Source organism: Pecten maximus, chromosome 6 (assembly GCF_902652985.1).
Source record: "Pecten maximus chromosome 6, xPecMax1.1, whole genome shotgun sequence".
NCBI lineage: Eukaryota > Metazoa > Mollusca > Bivalvia > Pectinida > Pectinidae > Pecten > Pecten maximus.
The window spans coordinates 34,044,209-34,069,793 of NC_047020.1; the positions used below are offsets into that span (position 1 = coordinate 34,044,209).

Sequence of the window (25,585 nt, forward strand, 5' to 3'; positions counted from 1 at the left end):
TAGTACTGTCTTTGCTCTCTCTATACAATGCAAATTAACAGCTATAAAGGCGCTTAATTATTGCCAATAAAAATTAACCATGGCTATTTAATCAAATAAATTAGATGGTGACAATTTACTGATTTCTATGATACCTAGTTTAATCGTTCGTGTTAACGACAACAAACTTTCATTGATGGCCCCTTGTTTATCTAAATCTCTGAAGAGAAACTCGCGATGCTGATTTTCAACATACTTCCGTCGTCAATTACCGGCGGTTGTCACGTGATCGCTATAAATAATACCGTACATTTACCACGAGCCGCCGGGACAAGCATCCTGTAGGTACAAGCTTGTTTGTTTGTCCGAGATAAAAATTGGGGAGTTTGAAATTCCACGGAGACTGAAAGCGTCTTGACATACATAGAATTTGCCTACCATACACAGATGTGGGAACGCTGTAGCTGTCATCCAGATCTTGACTCGATAAATTATTTTACCTATTGGTTCAGGGTGTTTTTATCTCTCAACTTCAGTGGATAAATTCTGAGAAAGTGACAATTTCATTATTTTTCTCTTGGATACATTTACGTGAGAAAAATACGCGGCTGTCAGCTATTGTTCGAAGAGGATAACTATTTTCGGAACACAGTATTGGACAAAGTAGCTGTAGTTGCCCTCCGAACTTTGAGCGTGTTTATGAAAAGGTAGGTTTTGACACACTTTATATTGATATGATCTAAATATGACGATATCATCCTCAGTTTTGCGATAAACAGTAAATTATATCGTTATTTTATTTAATAATAAGGTTTGGGACATTTAAAAAAAACTTAGTCGTATAAAGAGTCTAGACTGAATAATGGATCTCGTTCAAGGACTCGTCAGTTATGATAGGGACACCATACATATGTTTCGTTCTTCAAGGACTCGTCAGTTATGATAGGGGTATTATACATGTTTCATAATGTAACAGATTGCAGGATTAATTAAATTTAAATCACTGCCTCCGCTAGGGATCGAACCCGGGACCTCTGGCTTACTAGTCTTACGCTCAACCGATCGAGCTAAAGAGAAGATCTCTCTAGCCGAGCGGTATATTGCGGCTAGTATTTACCAGGGTTACAATAATTCTAGGACTCGTCAGTAATGATATGGACATCATACAGCTGTTTCGTCCTTCTAGGACTCGTGAATTATGATAGGAAGATCATACATATGTTTCGTTCTTCAAGGACTCGTCAGTGATGACAGGAACATTATACATATGGTTCGCCCTTCCAGGACTCGTCAGTGATGAACGTGACATCAGACATCTATTTCGTCATTTAAGGAGTCGTCAATTATTATAGGGTTCAACATAATGACAATCAGGAAGAGAGGTCAGGGCAATCAATAAGACCCTGAACAGATATTAGAATATACAAAAAAATCTAATCAATTTCGTAATATTGAGGTGGTAACAACTGAAAAGATCGTGAGATATGTGGATATTTTAAACTGGTGACACGGTTCGTAAGAAGTTTAACTTATATGACGTGCTGGGTAACAGCAAACCTGGGAACTTTGTCTTATATAAAAAGTGGTCAAGGATCCCCTCAAAATTTTGAAATATGTTTATTTGTAAACAATTAAAAAATATGTATATATATATAAAAAAAAAATAAAAATAAAAAAAATTAAAAAAAACAACAGAAATTGGATAATCAAAATTATTCTTTTTTATTGGCGTTATGATCCTGATAGAAGTGCCAGTGATGGGTATGACGACCACACTTGATCCTAACTGAGGGAATACATTGGAGTAAAAGTTCGCCTACCATGAATACTCAATTCTGTCTTCTGCTCTTCTTGCTTGGCACCGGATATAGCTTAGGTAAGTCTAACATCAGAAATTGTCTTGATATACTTTTACTCCGGAAAATGCCTCGGTAGACGTATACAGGAAAATATCCTAGGCACTGTTGAATTGTCAAATTAATTTCATTCCGGAAGTAGACTAGTTATGCGTTACACCGGATATACAGTAGTATATTATTATAGTAGTCTCCGAGTATTTTGGAGTAGTTTCTCTTTCTTGCTTTCGGGTTAACGTCAGAAAAAATGCAAATACCGGAATATAAAAACAAAACAAAAACAAAACAAAAACAAAAACAAAAATTTTTCCAATTATGAAAATTTATTTCAATGTATTTTTTTCCCGATGAAGTGGAATATTTACCAAAAATAAGTAATAGCAATCGTATCGCTGTATTTTTCATGGTCATTAGGGGTCGAACTGTTCTTAATATTTCGAGTACTATTATATCATTACATATCATTTGGCAATATCTCGCTTTTGGCCTTAATAGGCCAGCGATACCAACAAAGGTCTTTGTCTTCGGGATACTTGACATTTAAGCGATAACGACTTTAGAGTCAGTTGACAGCATACATTTGTGACCCGATACCGTGTCCATTTTTGGCATTTCAATGTGATTACACTATAATATAATCTGCCAACCGGCCCGACATACTCGGTCATCGTCTTTATTTCGGGCATTACTGTAGCGAGGGCGAAAATCTTTAAGCAAACAAATCCTATAGTGTTCCGCCGTCGCAGACTGATATACAGAGTGCACTTCATTTTATACTTCAATTGGTAGCATCTTCTTGATTCTTGTAATACACCTAGCACGTGCAGTTAATGCTTTATTCATAAAATCTCTTATGAAATGAAAACTCATTTACGATTCTCTCTCTATATATATAATCTCCTCGTATCTATTACATACAATCTGAAATTTTCCAGTAATTCATAATCGCCAAGTTGCTGAGTTATAATAGACAGCGTGCAAAAGGTTGACGTAGCTTATGGCAACGTGTACTGAAATTACGTCATATCATTGTCATGTGATCTAGATTGCATCATTAACACATAGTCAGTTTTCATAACACAAAAAGAAAATATGGACAATCGGTTCTGACACAATAAAAATATATGCCTAAAAAGATTTTAATGGTGTATTGAACAGGTGCAAAATTCTCGAGCAAGTGCTTCAGCGACGCAGACTGTCCTGAACATGCAGAATGTTTGATCCGGGGCTGTGAAGGCAGTATATGTCTATGTAAACTTAATTACATCCCGACAGATGATTACTCCAAGTGTATCAGAGGTAGGTATCTTGATACATTTGAACCCAGTGCCGCGAAGGTCACCTCTTAATAACAAAAAACTGCATATAAAGGTCACCTCTTAATAACAAAAAAACTGTCTATAAAGGTCACGTCAACATAACAGAAAACTGTCTACAAAGGTCACCTCTACATAACAAAAACTGTCTATAAAGGTCACCTCTACATAACAAAAACTGTTTATAATGGTCACCTCTACATAACAAAAAACTGTCTATAAAGGTCACCTCTACAAATGTCACCTCTACAAAACAAAGAACTGTCTATAAAGGTCACCTCTACATAACAAAAACTGTCTATAATGGTCACCTCTACATAACAAAAACTGTCTATAAAGGTCACCTCTACATAACAAAAACTGTTTATAATGGTCACCTCTACATAACAAAAAACTGTCTATAAAGGTCACCTCTACAAATGTCACCTCTACAAAACAAAGAACTGTCTATAAAGGTCACCTCTACATAACAAAAACTGTCTATAACAATCACCTCTACATAACAAAAACTGTCTATAAAGGTCACCTCTACAAATGTTACCTCTACAAAACAAAGAACTGTCTATAAAGGTCACATCTACATAACAAAAACTGTCTATAACGGTCACCTCTACATAACAAAAACTGTCTATAAAGGTCACCTCTCCATAACAAAAAACTGTATTTCATGGTCACCTCTACATAACAAAAACTGTCTATAAAGATCACCTCTTCATAACAAATACTGTCTATAATGGTCACCTCTTCATAACAAAAACTGTCTACAAAGGTCACCTCTACATAACAAAAAACTGTATATAAAGATTACCTCTACATAACAAAAACTGTCTATAAAGATCACCTCTATATAACAATAAAACTGTATATAAAGATCACCTCTACATAACAAAAACCTGTATATAAAGATCACCTCTACATAACAAAAACCTGTATATAAAGATCACCTCTACATAACAAAAAACTGCCTATAAATGCCACCTCTACATAACAATAAAACTGTATATAAAGATCACCTCTACATAACAAAAAACCGTCTACAAAGGTCACCTCTACATAACAAAAAACTGTCTATAATGGTCACCTCTACATAACAAAAACTGTCTATAATGGTCACCTCTACATCACAAAAAGACTGTCTATAAAGGTCACCTCTACATCACAAAAACTGTCTATAAAGGTCACCTCTACATAACAAAATGTCTATAAAGGTCACCTCTACATAACAAACAAAAAATGTCTATAAAGGTCACATACATGTATATAGAGCAAAAACCTGGCTATATATGACATCTCTATATAACAAAAACTGTCTATATAGGACACATCTATATACCAAAATGCTGTCTATAAAGGTCACCTCTATACGGCAAGCACGTGTATATATATTTGATTTATTTCGCTTACGTGAAAAGTGAGCGCGTTACTTCTGCGCCACCCGACCACCCTAAAACCTGTCTATAAAGGCCATTTGTTTGGGCTCATTGTTATTCGAACCGCTATAAACGGATATTATACTTGAAGGGCATTGTGATGAGAAATGTTCTCGATTGTGTATGGGTATTTGCAAATTTCCTGCTCAAATTGAAGTGTTTATCTGAATGGAACTAAATTTTAAAATAAGATAATGTATTTCTGAAAACTTTGATACTTTAAGGTCACCAAGAACAGTGATATCAGTCTACATTTATCAAATTTCATCTTTCTGCTATCTTTCCGAGTTGAATTTACGTGGAAATCCTAGGATCCATGTCAACATTAAATTTTATAAACATGACTTTAAACTAAACTTGTCTCAAACAGATTTAAAACAGAAAACTAATCCACGATTAGTACTGTCGATTTATCAGTAGGTAGAGATTCTTCCTTGAGATTCACTACCAGAATTGAACAAATATGGTCACAGCCTCTTTAGCAAACAAACTGGTAGATAGCACCGGCATTCAACCACCTTGTGTCGATTTTACATTTCTCTCAACTCGATACAGGTGTAGACCGGCAGTAAATATTTACTGCGGGATTACACCGGAACTGGGACGACGCCGGGAAGAAACAATGTGTATTCTGTTCTTTATCAGACAAGGTGAAAGAGCGAAGAGGGAAATGGAATGTTGATTTATTTTGACTGATGACTATTTACGAAACATTTATAATTTTACAATTTCCGTTGTACGTTCGGATCCAGATCTGAGATACACAAATGTTTGTGATATTCGATTGTGCCGGACAATACTTAGCTTGTTTATTTATTTAGTGATTTTTAGTGATTTTTTAATTTTGTTTATTTATATTATTTGCTTATTAAACATAAAAATCAGTCAGAAATCAATAAAAAAATATTCAGGCTATAATTAAAAGCAATAACTGATAAAAACGAAAATCCGTTTTGTTTCATTTTCGATCTGCACATTTCGTTTTTTTTTTCTAATCTATTTCGTCTTTTAGTCAAACCTTTCTAGTCTACCATTAAAACAATGTAAGAAAATCGACAACCGTAAGTCCCTACCGCGCAAAATACAAAATAATTGCTGTTTTGAAGTTGAAAAGGTAAACTGTGTGTTAAATAAAAATTAGTGACCACGGTAAGTTTTATTAAATGAATAATATTTTCTGTTGATGATTATCCATTCAGTTGCGGAAATAGGTGAAAAATGCGATGAAACAACCCGATGCCGTGGGATAAGGAGTCGCTGTGCCGCCAATGGAATCTGTCAGTGCCAGAGTGGATACACACCTACACAACGAGACCCCTCTGACCCATTGGGGAATCAGACATTGTGTAAAAAGGCGTTAACGGACTGGTCCTACGCCCTCCTTGGGGAGAAATGTAGTCCACCCACGATCGAGTGCGAGGAGACGGACACGCACTGTATCAAGGACATGTGTATCTGTAAGGAAAACTTCCGCGAAGCCACCAAACAGGAACAAAACGCATATCCTTTTAATTTCTTTCAGTGCGTCAAGAACAATTTTAGATTGAGTAAGTCAATTTCTAATCTTATTGTTTGTTTGGAAACATCTATTCAGCGTAAACTTGAATCATTATATTTCGTGTAATGTGCATGGCGTGATTTTTTTATTGTTTAACATCCTATCAACAACTATGGTAATTTATGAACCAATCTATTTAAAATCTAGATGGTCATTCTCACTACGTTACATGAACATCTAACGACATCGCATCATGAAGGGGTCACGTCAGGATGGCCTTTTGGATTAACCAATCAAATTACTACTTACATAATGTGGGACGTGAATTTCGTATATGCGAAATAGTATGACAACAGTGCAAAGCTTGCCTAATATGTCAATCTGTTTCAAGTCATTTCGTCCAACTAAGCATATAGCTATATATATGCTGTACCGAAATGGTTAGCTTCAGATGCATTTTGTGACGAAATTGACAATTCGCCCTGACAGTGAAATATTAAGATAACAAAGGTCACCAGAACATGACCCCTTATGCGATGTGGTTAGATGTTCATGAAACGTAGTGAGAATGATCATCTAGATTTTAATAAGATTGTTTATGAATGATCTTGTGCTACTTCACTGAAGCATACTACTGAAAACACGCAGCAGGACACCCCACCAGGTCACATCATACTGACGACGGGCGCACCAGTCTGGCATGATTCTTAAGCAAAGATAGTAGCACGTGCTCGAAACATTTTTTTTGTTATTGTGCTAAATCATTCATTGTCAAATTGATCGAAATGTCTGATAAGAGCAACACTCTTATATTTTTTCTTCAGTTTAAGCCGACTTATATTTCCCTACATTTTCTTACATAGATTTCTCACTTTTGTCCCAATAACACAAGTCTGATTAGTACGAAACTGTTGCGTGATGCAGTTTTATATCACATTCAGTACTTTATGGTGTATATATATTGTATACATGTTTGTCTTTTTCGCAATCATTATATGACACGATTGTTACCGTATAAGGCTACCCACACTGATATGGGTCAGATAAGAAGTTAATCGTGTCAAATATTTAATCCTCTAGATATCATCGTCAAATATATATTATCGATTCTAAAATGAGGGTTCTGCTTCAAAAATAATGTTACGGACGACCGACAGTGCACACCACAAACACTCTACAATTCATTCGAATGTAAAAGTATATGTACACTATTTTTGTATCTTAGCTTGACATGTGATACAATTTTACATGTTCGTCATTATTATTTTTTTGTAGATGTGTCTGTATCACAGAGCGAATGCAGTCTATATCCAGGTAATTATCATATTCATTGTTCTATAAATAAGTCGCTCATTGTCCAGGCTTTAATATCCTAAACTGTTCTTTAATACATCTCAATCATTATATCAAGCAGAGACTACGATCAAAATTCAAAATTAGGATTTCTAAAATGTACCATTCCCAATACTCCGTCTTCTCACCGTTTATTAATTAGATAACGGTTTTATTTCGCTCCTCACTTATCCCAAGTTAAAATGTTTATTAACTGTGAGAAACGTTCCGTTCTGAAATCTGTACAATACTTTAATTTTCTTTTTCATAGAGCGTAGATTTTCTGGCTATGACACATATTAAACTTTTATCTTAGATGAGCTTTATTATAAGGTTATGAAAAGACATATCATTTTATTATCCATATCCAGAAATGTAATAGATACATATATGAATAAGTTTGTCGCTTTTCATTTGCTGATAATTTGCTTTCTTCCCCTAGATTTTGCTATAAACAATTGTGAACTTTATATAACCTTATCTAATGTATAACATTAACAGGTAAATTTTTCCATCGTAGACACTACTATATGACCTTGATATTTGGGAATGCCGATAAAAGGTGTATCTGTAGTGTTGTGTATTTTAACACATAAAAAAGGATTATTCTTGTTATTTTTCCCAAGCTCCTGCCCATCCTACGGTGAATACACAGGTATTGGCAACGACGACCACATCGCCATTATCAACCATCAACGGCTTAACTTCCGGATTGTTGATAGCGTCACAAACGGCCACGGCGTCCATTTTTACTCCATCCACATCAGCTTTAAAGCAAACTATGTCATCAGAGTCATTTGTAAGTTTGACAAACATGTCATCCTCATTATCGGCTCCATTCAATACGGAAGCTACCTTATCAAGCGTTATGCCGACCTCGTCGAGTTTAACCTCGCCAACGACAGGTGAATTTCACACCGATGTTACGACATCAACTACAGGTGGAATTGATTTGTTTGCAAGTACGCAAGGGACAACCACATCACGCACACTAGATCTTTCGCCAAGTTTGGAAATTTCTTTATCACACACATCGTTGTTTACACCAAGTTTAAACAGTAAACAGATACTATCATCGCCGGTGGTAGCCGCAACGCCGATCCGGATCACACTATCTTCGTCAATAGTTGCAGTCCAAACTTCAATTGCTATTAAAACGAGTAATTTACAAACAGTCTCGTCGCGGACATCTGCTCATCCGCTGGACACCTCATTATGGGCATCAGCGTATCCTCTTGGTTCCTCGGGACTAGTGACATCTCTAGAAAATACTACTCCTCTAAAATCATCAGAATATATTCACGTATCGACGGAGATCCAGCAGAGTACTGCAGCTGTCACTGGTATCCATAGTAACACAGTGGCAAACGTTGCTACGAACACGCCTACCAGTGTGATAATGAGCCAATCGAACCAAGTGATGACATCGTCTGTTAGTTTGCATCCTACACCTTCTTCCAACCATAATCTGTCTTCTAAAGCGCCCTCTACACCGGGGACAACTGTTATTTCTACGACCCCAATTGTCGGTATGTAAGGTTCTAACTGTATTCTTTCAGAAAATATCTGTAAACATACATTTATCTATCTGACTGCTGAGTTGCATAATTCAATTATATCATGAGTTTGAAACAATGTTCTATTTTGTGATTTCATCAATTTAGGGTTCATTGGCCAAAGATGTCTGAAGGGTCACGTGTGTCCTTCACATTCCATTTGTGAGCTTGACCTCTGTGGTGTAAACAGATGTCGCTGTTTACCGGGTTTTATTGTCCACAATGGTGGGATAGAGTGCATACCACGTGAGTAAACATTGTCACGTGATCATCATTGCCTAAGTGAAAACAACTAAGAATAATATTGTGAGAAGAAATCCAATAATTAATGATATTTTGTGAAAAGAAATTGCATGAATATCGTGTGAGTAGAAATAATATAATAATAAGTTATATATCACGTGATTACAGAAGTTTAACGAGCAAAGCAAAAGAACAAAAGATTCGTGTAGTTTACCTAAAAATCAAATATAGTGTCTTGTAGGGTCACATGACTACGTATTGTAATGCCTCTAGTTGGTTTTAAGTTAATATAAATACTTCCGTAATGTTTTCTCTTAACCTTAAACATTCATTTTCAGTTTCTGCACTTGGGTCCGTTTGCGTATCAGATGCACAGTGTATTGGACCAAACACAAAATGCCATAACAACGCATGTACTTGTCAATCCAACTATATCCTAAACAACGACAAAACGCGCTGTAAACGAGATACTGAGTGGTTTGTGGCCTTCCCACTACTTCATGGGAAATGTAGGAACTTCTTTGCGGATTGTTATAATGACTTTGAACAAGAGTGCTCCACCGGAAGATGCAAATGTAAACTTGGTTTAAGGGAAGCTTCCCTGAATGACATTTACGATAAACATAAAAGCTACTCACAGTGCCGAAACTCCACACTTCCAACAGGTAACAATACTAGACCATCAGTATACATTTTCTTTTCAATCTTGAATGAGTTATTTTTACTGTATAGGCATGTAATTATATTTAAATCAGGCATGTATTTTAATTACTAACGTAATTTATTTACATAAACTTTGAATTCAATGAGACGATATTGAACTGATATGAATGAAGACCATGGATTTGTATTATTGAATTGAGTTATTGAATTCATGGCATTCATGCATTCAAATTGTTATTATCTTATAACATGGATAAGTTTGTCTTCATTTGTCAAATGTCACGTGACAGTTATTGAAAAGAGACCTAGGATGGTTGATCATGTCACTGAGAGGTGTAACAGAATGGATTGAGCTGTTATTATTATTTATTGAACATTTGGCAGTGGTCTCGTGTTCGTTCTAGTTGCTTTCAACATCGTTCACCTTTCGAAGTCGGTCCAAAATAGACATCTATATTATACTTTACATGAATAAGGAAATAGAGAAATTGTATTTACACTGTCTTGACTGATTAATTTCTGGTGTATTAACACTTGGGGGACGTATCCAAGTTCAGTATTTCTATGTTTCGCCAAACGTCAACGTCAACGTAACGAACTCTTTGTTTGAAGCCTGTTTTACATGATTGTATTAGTCTTGTTGATGACTTTCGTCATTAGTCCCCTAAAGTTGAAACGTGGACGAGTATTGTACCTACATTTCATCAGCATTCTAGCGGTTTCATTCCTTTGGTGATTTTAATCAAATTTCACAAAATGGTAAAGGGCAATAATATCTGGGACTAGTTTTAGTTTAATGGATTTTTGGGTCAAGGTCGCTATTACCATTTTTAGTGGGGCCGTCATTAGTCCCCTAAAGTTGAAACGTGGACGAGTATTGTACCTACATTTCATCAGCATTCTAGCGGTTTCATTCCTTTGGTGATTTTAATCAAATTTCACAAAATGGTAAAGGGCAATAATATCTGGGACTAGTTTTAGTTTAATGGATTTTTGGGTCAAGGTCGCTATTACCATTTTTAGTGGGGCCGGTGAGGGACATGCATTGCTTTAGTTATACCCAGTACGCTTGTTAATTCATGACATCATCAATAAAAACGTTTTAAAGATTACCAACGGTATTGATATATCTCTAATTAACACTGACAAATTAAGCAAAATAATGCCAGCGTCTTAACAATGATAAATTGTACGGCCGAAAATTATCTATACATTCAAAATATAGAGACAGGGTACAATAGAATGTTTGCAATTAATTATTTATTTATTTGCAATTAATTAGATGTAAAAGGTAAAATGAAAAGCTCTATATTTTTGGGGTTGTAATAGCGTGAAGTATGCAACTTTTCGTATTTTATAAAACTTTGATATGCCTAGCTTCCGTTCTTGATTCTACTTTTGACTTCAAACGTCACTGACGAGAAATACTGTGTCTAGCTCCTAAAGAATCTATTTACGTCACTTTTTTCATCTTTTGTGTGACCCTTTTAGAATTTTCTACAAATTGACATATCAAACGTAAATAAGGTTTAGAATATGTTTTTTGTTTAGTTAATTTATTAGCCAAACATTATAACTAATCAATAACACTCTTTATAGACTTCCGGTCCCAGGCTAGTTGTGACGGGGACTTGATACAAGAAGAACCGGACCCTACGTCAGAGGAAGCAGAACGTAGTAAGTAACTTTTTCTATGAGTTCGGATTGTTAACCATTGTTTCCTCAGATGTCGTATATGGCTATATTACCAGTTTCCTGAAGGATAATATATTAACAAAATTAAGTTTGATAAACTAGTTCGACCTATATAGTTATAACCCCGAACGTTTTTATATTATTTCACCATAATATAGCCCAATCTTTGCATTTGCTGTGATACTCTATTAAGCTTATATCACTTAATCTGGGTGATTTGTGTAGTTACTAAGATCATTTAACTAATATGGGAGATTCACTACTATGACAATCTTACAAAAATTATTTTCCACTAATGTCCAAAATAAGAAACACAGAGATAATTATTACATGCTTTCACATATGCAAATGTTAACTTCAACGGTGAAGAGTCAAAGCTAGGGGAGTTAATTCACAGGTGCTAAAACGGATATTTGCACGTTTAACGAATCCGTCAATAATGATAAAGATAGTTTAATTCTCAATCGTGGAACAAGCGAAACTCTTAAAAATTGGGCTTTGTATGAGTAATATCAGATCTTGATCAATTGGTTTTACTTTTTAGAAATCAAAGTCATGAAGGGAGCCATCATTGGCGGTATCTGTGGTTTTGTGTTCCTTCTAGCGTCAGCAGTAACGATCATACTGTTGGTACGGCACAAACGAAGGTGAGTTCTTAACACCAATAATTCATCCATACTATAAGATATTGGTCAAGAGGCGAGCTACGTTATAAAGTTCATTTGTTTTGGAGTTTAACAGTGTTCATGCATGCGTTTGTAGTGTTATCACACTGAAATCCCACACCTGGTCACGGTAGCATGGAACCCTTTTACATTCTGCATTACCATGTTGTATTTAAGATTAGCTTCATATATATGCGTGGACACAGTAACATGTCGCCCCTCTCTACTGAATATTGGGAATTCTTAATCTCAATTTGACGTCGCTATTCCATGATTTTGATAATATTTATGATATTTAGGAGATTGATATTTTATTCAAACTTTTCTTGCAGAACGAAAATTCGCCATATAAGGACAGACACGACATCTCTGAACTCCTTTGATCGAAGGTCAAGCGGGAAGTATTCATTCCGACTACCTCGGCCTTTTGCATTTGATCTTGGCAAGGACAAGGAGTGGGAGGCTGAGCATCTCTCGGTCCATAACTCAGAGTTTGAACCAACGACAGACAACGATACGGTTCTTACGTTAAAGGACACTGATGGCCCATCGATGAATGGGACTTTTTCAAACCCCATAGATGTATCTGACAGTCCTATACAGGGAACAAGATGACACTAATATCAGTGTATGTTCATATTTCTTAAAGACTTTGTTTCAAAGACATTCGCTTTTTCCAAGCATTTATTTTTTATTTTTTATTTTTTTTCCGGAAAGAAGGTTTATCCTGTCTCCTACGTTTGGATTCTCGACGTTAACACCTGCAGAAAGTTATGTTCATGCGGATTGAGTTTGCATATAATTCGTCCTTTCTGTATCAATGAATACTGACTATTATACTTGCTATTATATGTTTCATTTCAAACAATTCATGAAGTGAATTTGTACTTTTATCGTTAGTTTTATGGTTAGTTATGTCCACAAACAATTCTTTTAGCCCATCATGAATCTACGACAAACAAAACTTAACAAATAGACAAATCATTTAAATGTTTGATATGTTATTCTTTGTTTCTTTAGAAAGTTACACCTTTATGTATTAAAAGGCAGGGTGACAACCCAGTATAAGGTACAGAACACAGTAATGAAATGATTACAACAACATTAAAAATCTCGAGGAGACACCATAATGATGTAAATAGAGTCACCACGTGACATCGAGTATCCAATGGGACGAGTTTATTCTGCGGTATATATAAATATATGTATATACACCTGATAAATTGAGAATGTGTGACAATGGAGGAAGTATTTTTAGCGTACCAAACGTGTTTCAATATATATTTTGTATAAGCTACTGTAATTTGTAATATAACATATTTTTATTTATATATTTGAACATATTATGAATGTATTTACTACCTTTATGATCTATGAACTTTTATAAGGATATATAAATGAAAATTTATTCCAGAAATTAAATTCTTTGATAATAACTAAGTAGATAAGTAGATAAGAAAAAATTATCTTACAAATGATCAAACATACAAAACTAAAGGCAATACTTATATGTTTTTATAATTCCTCATTTATACATTTAATATGATTTAAGACCTAATACGTGCTATCATAAGGGGAAAAGACAAACGCAGATATACTCTGATTATGTATTTTATTAATGAAAAACATAATATCATTATCAGAAGACAACATAGCTAGCCAAGTGGGTTGAAATTCGGAATTATCTTTTTAGTTCAAAGGTCACTGTCAAGTTCAATAGGTCCGCAAATGTATTGCCAATGCAAATATCTTGTCAAAAGTTTTTTATGCAAGTAGGTCAAAGGTTATGGTCAAGGTCAAGGTTAGCAGGTACAAATGGAAAGGTCTTGTCACAAGGAATACACGTGTCAAATAAATTGTATCCTCAACACACAACACTGTTTTATAAAAAACTTTATCCTAGCTGTCTATAGACGCCGGCAAAGGGGGTATAGCAATTGTTCCCTATGGAATTCGTCCCGGCGAGCTAAAATGATCACTTGCATTAGCAATAGATGATCCATATACATGTATGTATGTCTTTGCATATATAAATATTTATAAATAATATACATTTCGTCATCATGTCAAGTTTAAATATAAAAGCTACAACATATATTGCAAAATCACTATTAATCAAAGTATGAAACTTAAAGAACAATCAGAGAGTCACCTTACAAAAAAAACACATTGTAACGATAAAACCCATACCAATATATATTATCTATTTTATCACTGAGTATTTAAAAATATATATAAATAGACATTTAATTTCGGAATTACCATCGTTCATATTTAACTTGATTTACGATAAAGCTAAATACATCGCTTTATGGTATATAATATGTATTTACTAAGTATACTACTAGCGTGTAAACTACTACAATGTTGAAACCTGCCTGTGTATATCATTTATCACATGCATACTTGTACATAGTAATTTAGAGGATCTTTTAGCAGTTTCCATTAGCTGGCTTAATATTTATGTAAGAGTTAAATACTTTTTATTTTATTTTATTATTCTTTTTTTATTTTACCAAAAATCATTTTATCTAGTAAGGTTAAATAAAAACTCTAAATCTTAAAATCAAATTGATTATCTTGTAAGATTCTGTTTATCACTAAGATAATTTCCAAACAATCGTGAAATCTGCATTTCATTGCATATATAATAGGAAAAGGTTATGAAAAATACCCTGCCCGCGCTGTGGCTCGAACTAGCGACCTCTCACTCTCAAGGCAAACAATGTACCTCTTGGCTAAAGGGAAATCCCCGCTAGTCTGAGCTAGTCAGGCCAACGTATACTCTCTACTTTTAAACATTTAAATTTTATGGCGATATTTTCACTCCACATTACTGCCTTTTATTTATTTCTCTTTTTCATTGATCTTCAATCAATCACAGCAGGTGACATGCGTGTTTACACAAATAAAACGGTAGTTTGTCAATTAACCTTATTTATATCCTCTACTAAATCAGCATATACATATAGGTATCTACGGTATTCATACCCTTCAAGACAACAGATGTATTTTCATTATTATTTGTTGATTTGACAATAAAGTGCTGGATTTTAATTGTTCATGCCGACTCAAGTGTTTAATTCACATTGTTTACAGCTTCAAATGTTGTGATTAGAGTAAAATAATATTTGAAATGTATTGACTGAGAGCTTAATAATTAATGTATATAACTTTTAACATCAAAGATAGATCAGTGTCATGTTGCTATCACTCTATTGAGCGGTAATTTTATTAACGTTATAACATCAAAAAGTATTAGAAGTTGATATTGATCATCGTATATAAAACATTTAAAAATATAAAGATAATAGAATTATAACTCATTATCAAAAACTATCGAATGCGTGCAGAAATCAACAAAATATAGATTTACATGTACATACAGTTCCAGATGAGTGCGCTTCACTAGATTCATAGAAGATTCGCGTTTCAATTTGCGGGAGACTTATAGCTATTCTCTCAAAACTAATCAAAGCATTATTTGGATGGCGTGCGGGCCAGCATATGTTGTTCAGTAAGAGGAAACTTCGCCTCAAATGACAAAATGTGTGTGTGCGCATGCGCGTACGTGTGAGTGTGTTTGTGAGAGAGAAAACTTTTAATATCGACCAATTATAAATGCGCATTCAATCTCTTTCGAAATACGCCGAAAACAAAAACAAATAGAAATAAATATGTATTATTGATTGCTATTAATTTCTATAATATACAATATAAAGAACTGATTTTGTAGGTGATATAACTGTTTTTTGTTGTTGTTGTTTTTTTTACTTAACTATTTCTGCACTTTTTCTTCGGAAACTAATGAAAAATTAAAATCTTTAGTTATAAATATAAAGAACCACAAGATATGGAAAAGTCATTTCAATTTCGACTATACTATTATGGGAACTATACAGAAACATAAAAATGCGCTATATCACTCACTGTAAACTAGAATTGTGTGTCATAGTCACAACTTACTCTTCTACCCACGCCCTTCGACGGATCATTGACGTTGTTTGAGTTTATAGTTGACCTTCTGTCATTGCCCGACTGCCTCACAGATGCATGACTCCCATGCACGGAGGCTTTTCTTTTTCCTACTTCAGCTCCATCCCCCACTTCCGGTTTGAATGGTTGAACGACTCCTTTGGCCAATAAAGGACCATTCTCGTGAAGTAGACAAGCCGGCCAGACTACGTAATCCACCTTGCTCCCAGACTGTGTGTACTGTAAGTACAAGTCAGTCTGGATCGGTGAATCTTTCGCCGGTTTTGGCGCCAATGTTAGAGGCGGAGTTTGGACACTCATGAACCAAGTGATCTTTGCACATTCTTTATAAAAGTCGATCATCGCTTTCTGCTTCACAGCAGTCTCTTTATTTCTCATCCGGTTCTCTATGAAGCACTGTCATGTAAAAAGAATAAACAACTTATAACAAAATTTCATTCTGCGAAATCTGCAAATTGACAAAAGAACAGGTAAAAAGGACCTAGGTACAAATATACTGTAAACGTGATTATTTTCACGGGGGTTAATTTCGCGATATCAATATGTAAACTATACGCATGGCGGTAATTTTCGCGATCGATCCACTTTCGCTTGTAGTTCAAGATTACGCAAATTTATATCAAAATAATACGCGTGGAGGAAATTTTCGCGAACAAAAGGAGTCCGCGTAAATAGCGTAAATTTTCCCCCTCGCGTAGGTTAATAATTTATTGCTTCAGTAGCGGACGTATATAGAGGTATAATTTAGAATTTAGTCATTGCTGAAAAATTTATATATATTGTTAAAATGAAACTACTATGCATATGTTTAAAAAGTTACATTTTGTATTTCCTCAACTAGGGCCTGAGCTGATGCTTTCCTCAGCTGTTTCAGTAGGTCGGCACATTCCTCAGACAGGATTGCGGATGCAACCTGTTTCTGAAATGTATCGATAGCATAAAGTGAGGAAACTTATACAAATTCAATTCGTTGAAGTTGAAAATTATCAATAATGCATTTTATTGATATTTAAACACAATGTATATTACAGTTGGTCGTAATCCCGCTGGATGTTATCAAATACGCAAGGAATCTTTAAAATCCAATGACCATTGAACACTAAGTAAGCAGTGATCAGCAGGCTAGTATAACTACGGACTTACCTGATTAATAACATTGTTTTGTGTATAATATAAATATGATTTTTATGTTCATCTACCTGATCTGCATGTTGCTGCACTGAACCGTACTGGTATCTGTGTTCAGATTTCATGTCTCTTTCAGAAATAGTTTTTGCTTTATTGATGTGCCTGACAGCATCTGGCTTCTCTTCTTTGTGGGATACTAAGGCCCGAGTGCTGGCTTCCAAATGTTCAAGTCGCCTTCTTGATATATCAGCCGTGAATTCAAAACTGTCCTGATAAAAAATTAAGATGGCATAAAATCATGTATGTTAAGGTTTATATGTGGCGTAAGCAATGACAAAGAAATTTGTCTTGACAAAGCTAGAACAAACGTGGCAATGGTCTGTACCAAAGAGACACAAAGGACTGCACCAAAGACAGATAAAAGTCGGTACCAAAGACAAACACAAAGGTCGGTACCAAAGACACACAAAGGTCTGTATCAAAGACATACAAAGTTCTGTACAAAAGACATACAAAGGTCTGTACCAAAGACACACAAAGGTCTGTATCAAAGACACACAAAGGTCTGTATCAAAGACACACAAAGGTCTGTACCCTGTAACAAAGGCATACATAATCCTATACCAAAGACACACAAAGGTCTGTACCAAAGACATACATAATATTATGGATATTTATGGATATACTGATGGTATGATTTTCGGGATGTACAGACGATCTATGGTTCTCTGTATATAGGGGTGGTATAATATTCTCGATATACAGGTGGTATGGTATCCTCGATATACAGGTAGTATTAGTCTTAATATACAGGTTTTATGTTTTTTCATGATATACATGTGATAAAATATTCTAGATAAACTGTTGATATGATGTTGGAATTCAGAAATTAACCAATGATAAGACACGAGTATACCTCAACAGCCGTAATCAGGAATTGTATAGCCACAATATCTTGATATCCCTGATCCTTCAGCTCTATAAATGCTTCTGTCCACTCATTGTCATACAACTCTTTGAATCCCTCGGCTATTTTGGTCGGTCTGATCTCGCTGCTCAAATCGGCGATGGCTGGGTTGTTGTCACGCAGTCTTTGGCCAGCTACTGCACTTAGCCTGGAAAAGATCATTTTTTACAAGTATTCTGCATTTCACGTAAAGAAAACAAATCAATTTCGATAAAACGAGGATAAAAAAGAGAATACCGACATAACAACAAATCCGTAATTGTAAATCAAAGTGAATTAAACGAGGACAAGAAACAGTAGAGAATACCGACATAATAACGAAACCTTAATTGTAACTCAAAATTGATGACATGAGGGCACGAAACAACAGAGAATACCGTAATAACGAAACCGTAATTTTTTAAGTTCTTATGGAGATATTTGAAAAAAAAATTACAAGGATAATATGACCAGGTGTTACGGGAGAGTAAGCGTCTTCTGTTTCATCGATGAAACCCGCCATACAAATGTTACATCCAGGTGTTCCACGCTACCCAATGTGTGAAAAATCTGTATATCTTTCACACTTTCGCGTTCTAAAAATGATATCTTTGGTGGGGCAATGAAACCGCTACAGCTTTAGGTAGTTCATTAAGCATCGAACTCGTTTGAATTCACATCGTACAAAGACAGATTTATATATATATATTTCAATACGTATAGGAAAAAATAAATAAAAAGCTGAATGTCTAAGTTGCAGTTTGATAAAGAGCAAATAAATGACTGTCTATAAAAAAAATTAATTTAAAAAGACAAATTATTTGATCTGAACCGTACGAATTCATATTAAATTATGATACGATGTTACTCACTCACGAGAAATTAAAAGAAATTATTCCATCAATAGCATATACATGTTTAGGTAGTTAATAAGAGCTTTATTTCGTGTCAACAAAATAATATCAGAAGTAATTTTCTGAATAATTTATGTGTGTTCACTTCATTACAGTGCCGGTTCACATGAATTCCAAATAAACGGTAGCGAAGTTTCTTTGTTTGAAGACTTATGTATCTTGTTTTCGAAATTGCGCTCTTTATTTTTTAAAAAGAAATAATGAAACAATATTGTATAGTAGAACAAACCTGTTCAAGAGCTCATTTTTTTCTCTTGACTTTGTCTCGATCTCTCTCTTTTGTTCGTCCATTACATTCTTTAATCTGATAATTTCTGCGTTAAGTTGTTCTTCGGCTTGTTTTGTATCCCTAACTTCTGCCACCATCGAATTATACTTCATTTGTAAGTCTAAAAGCTCTTTCTGCAGCTTTTCATTGCTTTCTTCTGGATTGTTATTTCTTCCCTCTGGTGTAGTTGATGGCGATGTTGCAGATACATTCATGGACTGTTGTGGGGAATGCATATGTTGCTGTGGCGACTGTGGTGACTGTGATGGCTGTGGCTGTTCTGGTGGCTGTATCTGGTGGCTGTAATTGTGGTTGCTGTGGTGGCTGTAAGTGCTGGCTGCTGTGGTGGTTGTGGTGCTGGCTGCTTTGATGGTTGCTGCCCGTTGTTTCTATGGTGATTCTGAGGGTCTATTTGCTGTGGCATCGGTAGCTTTGTTGAGGCACCCATTGCCAAAAGTTTTTCCTGAAATTTCAAAATCAGACGCAACACATGTCGATAATATATATATACGTATTGTATATACCTTTTTCAACTTGTAGTGACAAAGCATTGTCGCGCAAAAAATACAAACTACATTCAAAAAATAATTATTTTAAGGTTGAAACGTTTCATCGTGCAACATAAAAACATGGTATATTAGAGTAATTTCTGAACATTTAATTTGGTGACTCTCAGTACTTGAACGTCAGTTAGTTAGTTTATAGCCTACATGACTCTATTACTAGGTTTCGTCTCACCGACTATAGCCAGTGTTCTATCGGCATTCAACATTTATCATATACATGTATATTTATATCGAAGAAAAAAGTCAATAATAACGACATACATGCCAAAACTGTAGACGAGTTCTGATCACATTTAATAATTGTTCCAAGTCATTGGTTTGTTTTTGTTTGTCAGGTGTTTTTTCAATCATCTTTTTTATTTGTTTCTGCCAATCCTTTATTGCCTTTTCCACATCTGCTGATAAGGTCTTAGAAGATTCTTTCTGGGAGTCTCTATGAACTTCACGTGATGTATAACCAAACGTTTTCTGAAAAGAAAAAAAAAAGACAAAAAACAAAATAAACTAGAAATATAATACGGCAAATAATATGTTTATCCATATTGCCATGTCTTAATCATTGTATTGCTCACGATCATATTTGTTTGCAATAATAATAATAAGATAAACACACAATTTTTGGGGAAACATTCTTGATCCCAGATAATGTTAAAAGTGGTCATCTTCTCTGTACAGACATATAACATCGTCTGCTAACGCCCTAAAGTGAGTATACAGTATATCTGTTGATAAATTGTTCAAAAGACGAGAATAGATTGTGAACACATTTCGATTATATTCATAACAAACAGATGGGAATGAAGTAACGGTATCTATAACACAAGTTACATTAATGTGGCTATAGTAGCAGCTTGACTTTATGATAACAAAAAAGAAGACTTCATGCGGTTTAGTAAAGTTGCACTATAAAAAGTATTAGAACGTTTGTTTTAATGAAGGATTGTTAAGACCCCAAGACGTATTAATCGTAAATATTTGTTTCGATTACAGTAAAAGTACATATCTTTCGAGTTGGTCACATTTTAGTGATAACGTAATGCCCCTTCTATCAATATCACCAGAGAACTTTTCTGGATGCCTCTTCTCTACCTATACATGTAGCTGCTTAGCTCGAGTTTCTTCTTGCCCTGACACCATGTCTGGTGTAGGACATGGTGTCCAGAGGAAACTCGGGCTAATAGGTGTTATACCAATGCAAAACAGAAGTAGGTTTTTTTCTTCTTTTTTCCATACTGATTTATTTTCGGGATCATCCTGTGTAACCATCTTCATATGACATTACTGTTTCAGATGTTGAGATTAGATACAATTCTACAACAAATGATTTTTGTTATTGTTATTACAATTATTTTACAACAATTGCAAGACAACCTATATCATCAACTTATATCAATCGATCTTGTTTACCCGGATGGAATCGCGCGAGGGTCTTACTTTGGGGAAGAAAACGGCCCCTAGGTGAATGACACGAGTATTACCACTGTGTCACCCGACCACACCAGAGGAACTGGCATTAATGAATTAACAGAAATACCTGGAGTTCTGTGACTTGGTCTATCATTCCAGACAGCATATCAAACAGACGTTGTGCCTTCTCCTCTTCCTTAATCTTTTTTATTTTTGTTAGGAGATCCTTAATCTCATTTTCCCAGGTATCGATCAGTGGTTTTACACGATCTTTTATTAAAGTTATAATTGACTGATGTGTAGCAATAATAGTCTGGCTCATTATTCCACTAGAGGCCATCGTTGTTTTCTGTACCGTGGGTATCCTTGCTTGCTGTTCCTGTATAGTGGGTATCCTTGATTGTTGTTTTCTGTACAGTGGGTATCCTTGCTTGCTGTAGGTATCCTTGATTGATACTTCTCTGCTGTGGGTGTTCTTATTTTATTGATATGAATTAGGTTTATGTGTCATTGCTCTTAGAGATTTCGATTTATAAATTTTTTTTTTTTTTATTCTTTTGATGGTGGTTGTGTCACCGATCATCAACGACGTCACCGATTTAACTACAATCAAAATCAAAATTAAAATATTAAACATTAATCCCATTTAAAAACATATTCTATACTGTGTATATAGTACATCTTATTGCAAACATAACATAACCAGTCTGGGAAGTTTTAGGTTTTTTTCAGCCACGTTTGTAGATAACGTTATATGTGTATATCATATACTATGTAAGTAGACCGGAGTTGTCGTTCTTGACAAAATACCAGGATATTCATTTCGATTTTGCAAGCTGCAACGTAAACCTACTTGCACAATGCAGAAACTCTGTGGTGATATGACTCAGAAAATTTACAATCTAATAATATTAAATTACCAATGTAATACTTTATATATGCATATGACATTCGTGAACCACAAAGTATTTTGTACTTTCGATTTTGATTTATACTCGATACTTCTACTGAAAGCGCGCTTTTAATTTTTTAGTAAACATAGTATCTGTTATTTGACCGGGAGAGCCGTCTGACAAGCTAAACAATACACTTCTGACAAAAATGATTTGATTGAAAACAAACAAAACATACATACTAAGAAGGCACCCTCTTTCCTATCTGAATATTTCCTTCCGCCCACTGTTCCGCCTCAATAATTTCTCGTACGGAGCAGCTACTTACTTACTTCTGTTAGGTAAGACATCTATACAAAGAGCTTCCTTGTAATGCTTGTCTAAATATATCAAATGTCAAGGTATCGTTGTTTCTGAGTATAGGTGAGTGTCGGCAAACTCCTATCAGCTCATATCTAGACTTATGGCAAAGTGTATAATGATTACGAAATGATTAGATATGCTCTTGTAGATAAACATGCAATATATGTGTTATATTGGTGTCTAGTGAAGGAATCTTGGAGATATGACACATGGTTTAAGGAAAATAAACATTTTTTTATCAGCTTATCTGGTGGATATCTTACTTGGAAGTTGATTAACACGTTTTACTAGGTAAAATACCTTCAGAGAATTTAATGTTCAACCACTCAGAAAACTTACAGGTGGTGAATACATATTTAAGTGTATTTTTGATTACTTTTTGAAATAAGTAAACCAGTTAGCATACTTGATCGGCGATAAATAATAAAATCAGTCAACATGTTTGACTGATTGTAAACACTTTAGCTAGTTAACATATTTGACTGACAGATAAAATTTAACCAATCAACATGTTTATTTATGTGTTACCAATTAACTATTAAGCATATTCGACGGGTAATTTACACTTTAACCATTTAACATACTTGACTGATAATTAATACTTTAACCTGTTAACTTTCTTGACTGGTCGTTAATACTTTAACTACTTAACATACTTGTCTATTTTTAATGAATTAACTATTAAACATACTAAACTGACTGGTTATTAATACTTTAACCAGTTAACATGTGTTACTTGTTATCAATACTTTAACCAGTTAACATGTTATACTGGTAATTAATATTTTAACCAATTAACATACTTGACTGGTTATTGACACTTCAACTACTTAACATATTATGCTGGTTATTTAACACTTAAAACAGTTAACATGTGTTAATTGTTATCAATATTTTAACCAGTTAACATGTCTTACTTGTTAACAATACTTTAACCAGTTAACATGTTATATCGGTTACTAATAATATAACCATTTAACATACTTAACATGTGGTTACATATATCTTATTTAACGCATTCACATACTCTATAGGTTGTTAATACGCATAACTATTTATCACACTTTACATGTTATTACACCTTACATGTTTTACCGGATGACATACTTGACAGGTGGATCTAACGTTAACTTTTTATTACACTTGACCGGTGGCTAACACGAAACAGTCCTTTTTTAAACATAAGGGATACAGGATGGACTAGTAACGTACCATAATTCAATACACATTTACGTAAAGTCATCTTTGATTTCTAATATATTTTAAAATGCATTAAGCTAGTTTATGTATCTATGCTCTTGGTTGTGGGTTGGAGAGTGAAATTGAATTGCAGAAATTAAATACGCCTATGTGTAGCAATATATATATAAAGTAGGAAGATATCTACGGGAGCCCATTGGTGCCAAATGTAATTTGTAAAAAAGAAAAAAACAGTGCGTATACGAAATACTTTTGTGAATAAACGTAATATTTTTTGCGAATATACGCAATATTTTTTGCAAATATACGCAATACTTTTGCGAATAAAGACAATATTGATATTTCTAATATTCAATGCGTATATTCGCAAAAGTATTCCGTATCTACGCAATCATTTTTTAACATATTACATTTGGCACCAATGGGCTTAAAAAACAATGAAACAAACAAAGCAGTACACACGTGTATAATAACACTATTTATTGTGACGTCACCTGATTATCTGGGTAGACAGAAACGTCCTATCCAAGCCGGATTTCACATGTCTTTCATAGAAACGAAAATTGGAAGTTATTGCTTATATTCTCATAAAAAGTAGTTACATGTATTTGATAAACATACTCTTAAACTCGTGGATATGTCATATGATTGGTTGACCACCCCCCAAAAAATTTTGGTTTTTTTTAGGGGCAACAACGGGTGCCCTATAATAAAAAGGGGTTAAAGAGGCGCTTGGGCCCCTCTTGGGGGGTTTAAAGGACAACATAAATTTTTCCCCTACCATCATGATTTCAGAAAGACAAGACAGGGGGATTTAAATTAGGGGGAAAAAAGGGCAGGCCTTTGTTTCCCCCACCCCCCAAAAAAAAAAAAGGCGGTATTGACCTTTTACCCAATTTGGGAAAAAAGACAGGATTTTTAAAAAATCCCGATGGCAAAAAGGGAAAAGGGGACGGCCCCCCCACCATTTTTTGTTTTTGGGTCTTTTTTAATTAAAAATTTTTGCTTTTAAAAAAACCGACTAAGAAATTTTTAATCGGAAAAGGGGATTTTTTTTAAATTTTTTTAAACCCCTTGGGGGTTTAATTAAAAAAATAAAAAATTTTTTCAAAAAAGATTTTTAATGAAAAATAAAAAAAAGGTTGGGGGCCCAGGGGGTTTTTAGTAAAAAAGAATAAAATTTTTTAAATTTTATGCTAAAAGTAAATTTTTTTTTTAAAAAAAAAGTTTAAATTTGGGGGGGGGGCAAGGGGAAACCTGATTTAAAAGGAAATAAAACTTGTAAACATTTTGAAAAAATTTTCCCAAGTTCTCATACTTGGGGGGTTTTTTTAAATTGCCCCGGTGGGGGAAAACCCAATTAACCTTGGGTCATAAAGGATAAAACAAAAATCCACTAAAAAAATTAAAATTAAAAATTTAAAAATTTTTTTAAATGGTTTCGCCTTTTTCAACCAAAATTAAAAATTTCCCATTAAGAATTGAAGGACTATGGGGTAAACGCAAAGTAATGAAAGGGACAAATTTTTAAAGCTTCAAACCCGACCGTTTTAAGGCCCTTTTCCTGCTAAAAAAAAATTTTAGAATTTTTGAAAACCCTAAAAAATTGCAAAATTTGAATTTTTTGTTAAATATTTTGCTCGATATTTTTTTAATTATTTTTTATTTTTT

At 34.4% G+C, this 25,585-nt stretch overlaps 2 protein-coding genes across 2 annotated transcripts; one reads left to right on the plus strand and one right to left on the minus strand.

Annotated features, from left to right (window-relative positions):
* Positions 1 to 380: 380 nt before the first annotated feature.
* Positions 381 to 15,295, plus strand: LOC117329604. Its single transcript, XM_033887623.1, has 11 exons — positions 381 to 686; positions 1,726 to 1,855; positions 2,994 to 3,134; positions 5,781 to 6,128; positions 7,355 to 7,393; positions 8,038 to 8,940; positions 9,076 to 9,213; positions 9,549 to 9,875; positions 11,473 to 11,550; positions 12,113 to 12,215; positions 12,566 to 15,295. Exons 2-11 carry the CDS (start codon positions 1,801 to 1,803, stop codon positions 12,846 to 12,848), a joined length of 2,415 nt encoding a protein of 804 aa, XP_033743514.1. The 5' UTR covers positions 381 to 686; positions 1,726 to 1,800; the 3' UTR covers positions 12,849 to 15,295.
* On the minus strand, positions 12,935 to 22,818 carry LOC117329605. The gene is made up of 8 exons (XM_033887624.1): positions 22,594 to 22,818; positions 21,586 to 22,061; positions 20,313 to 20,519; positions 19,447 to 19,948; positions 18,274 to 18,472; positions 17,429 to 17,626; positions 17,050 to 17,148; positions 12,935 to 16,625 (listed from the first exon to the last, which is right to left on the minus strand). The coding sequence occupies exons 4-8, from the start codon at positions 19,719 to 19,721 to the stop codon at positions 16,170 to 16,172; spliced, it is 1,227 nt and encodes a 408-aa protein (XP_033743515.1). The 5' UTR covers positions 19,722 to 19,948; positions 20,313 to 20,519; positions 21,586 to 22,061; positions 22,594 to 22,818; the 3' UTR covers positions 12,935 to 16,169.
* Positions 22,819 to 25,585: the final 2,767 nt, after the last annotated feature.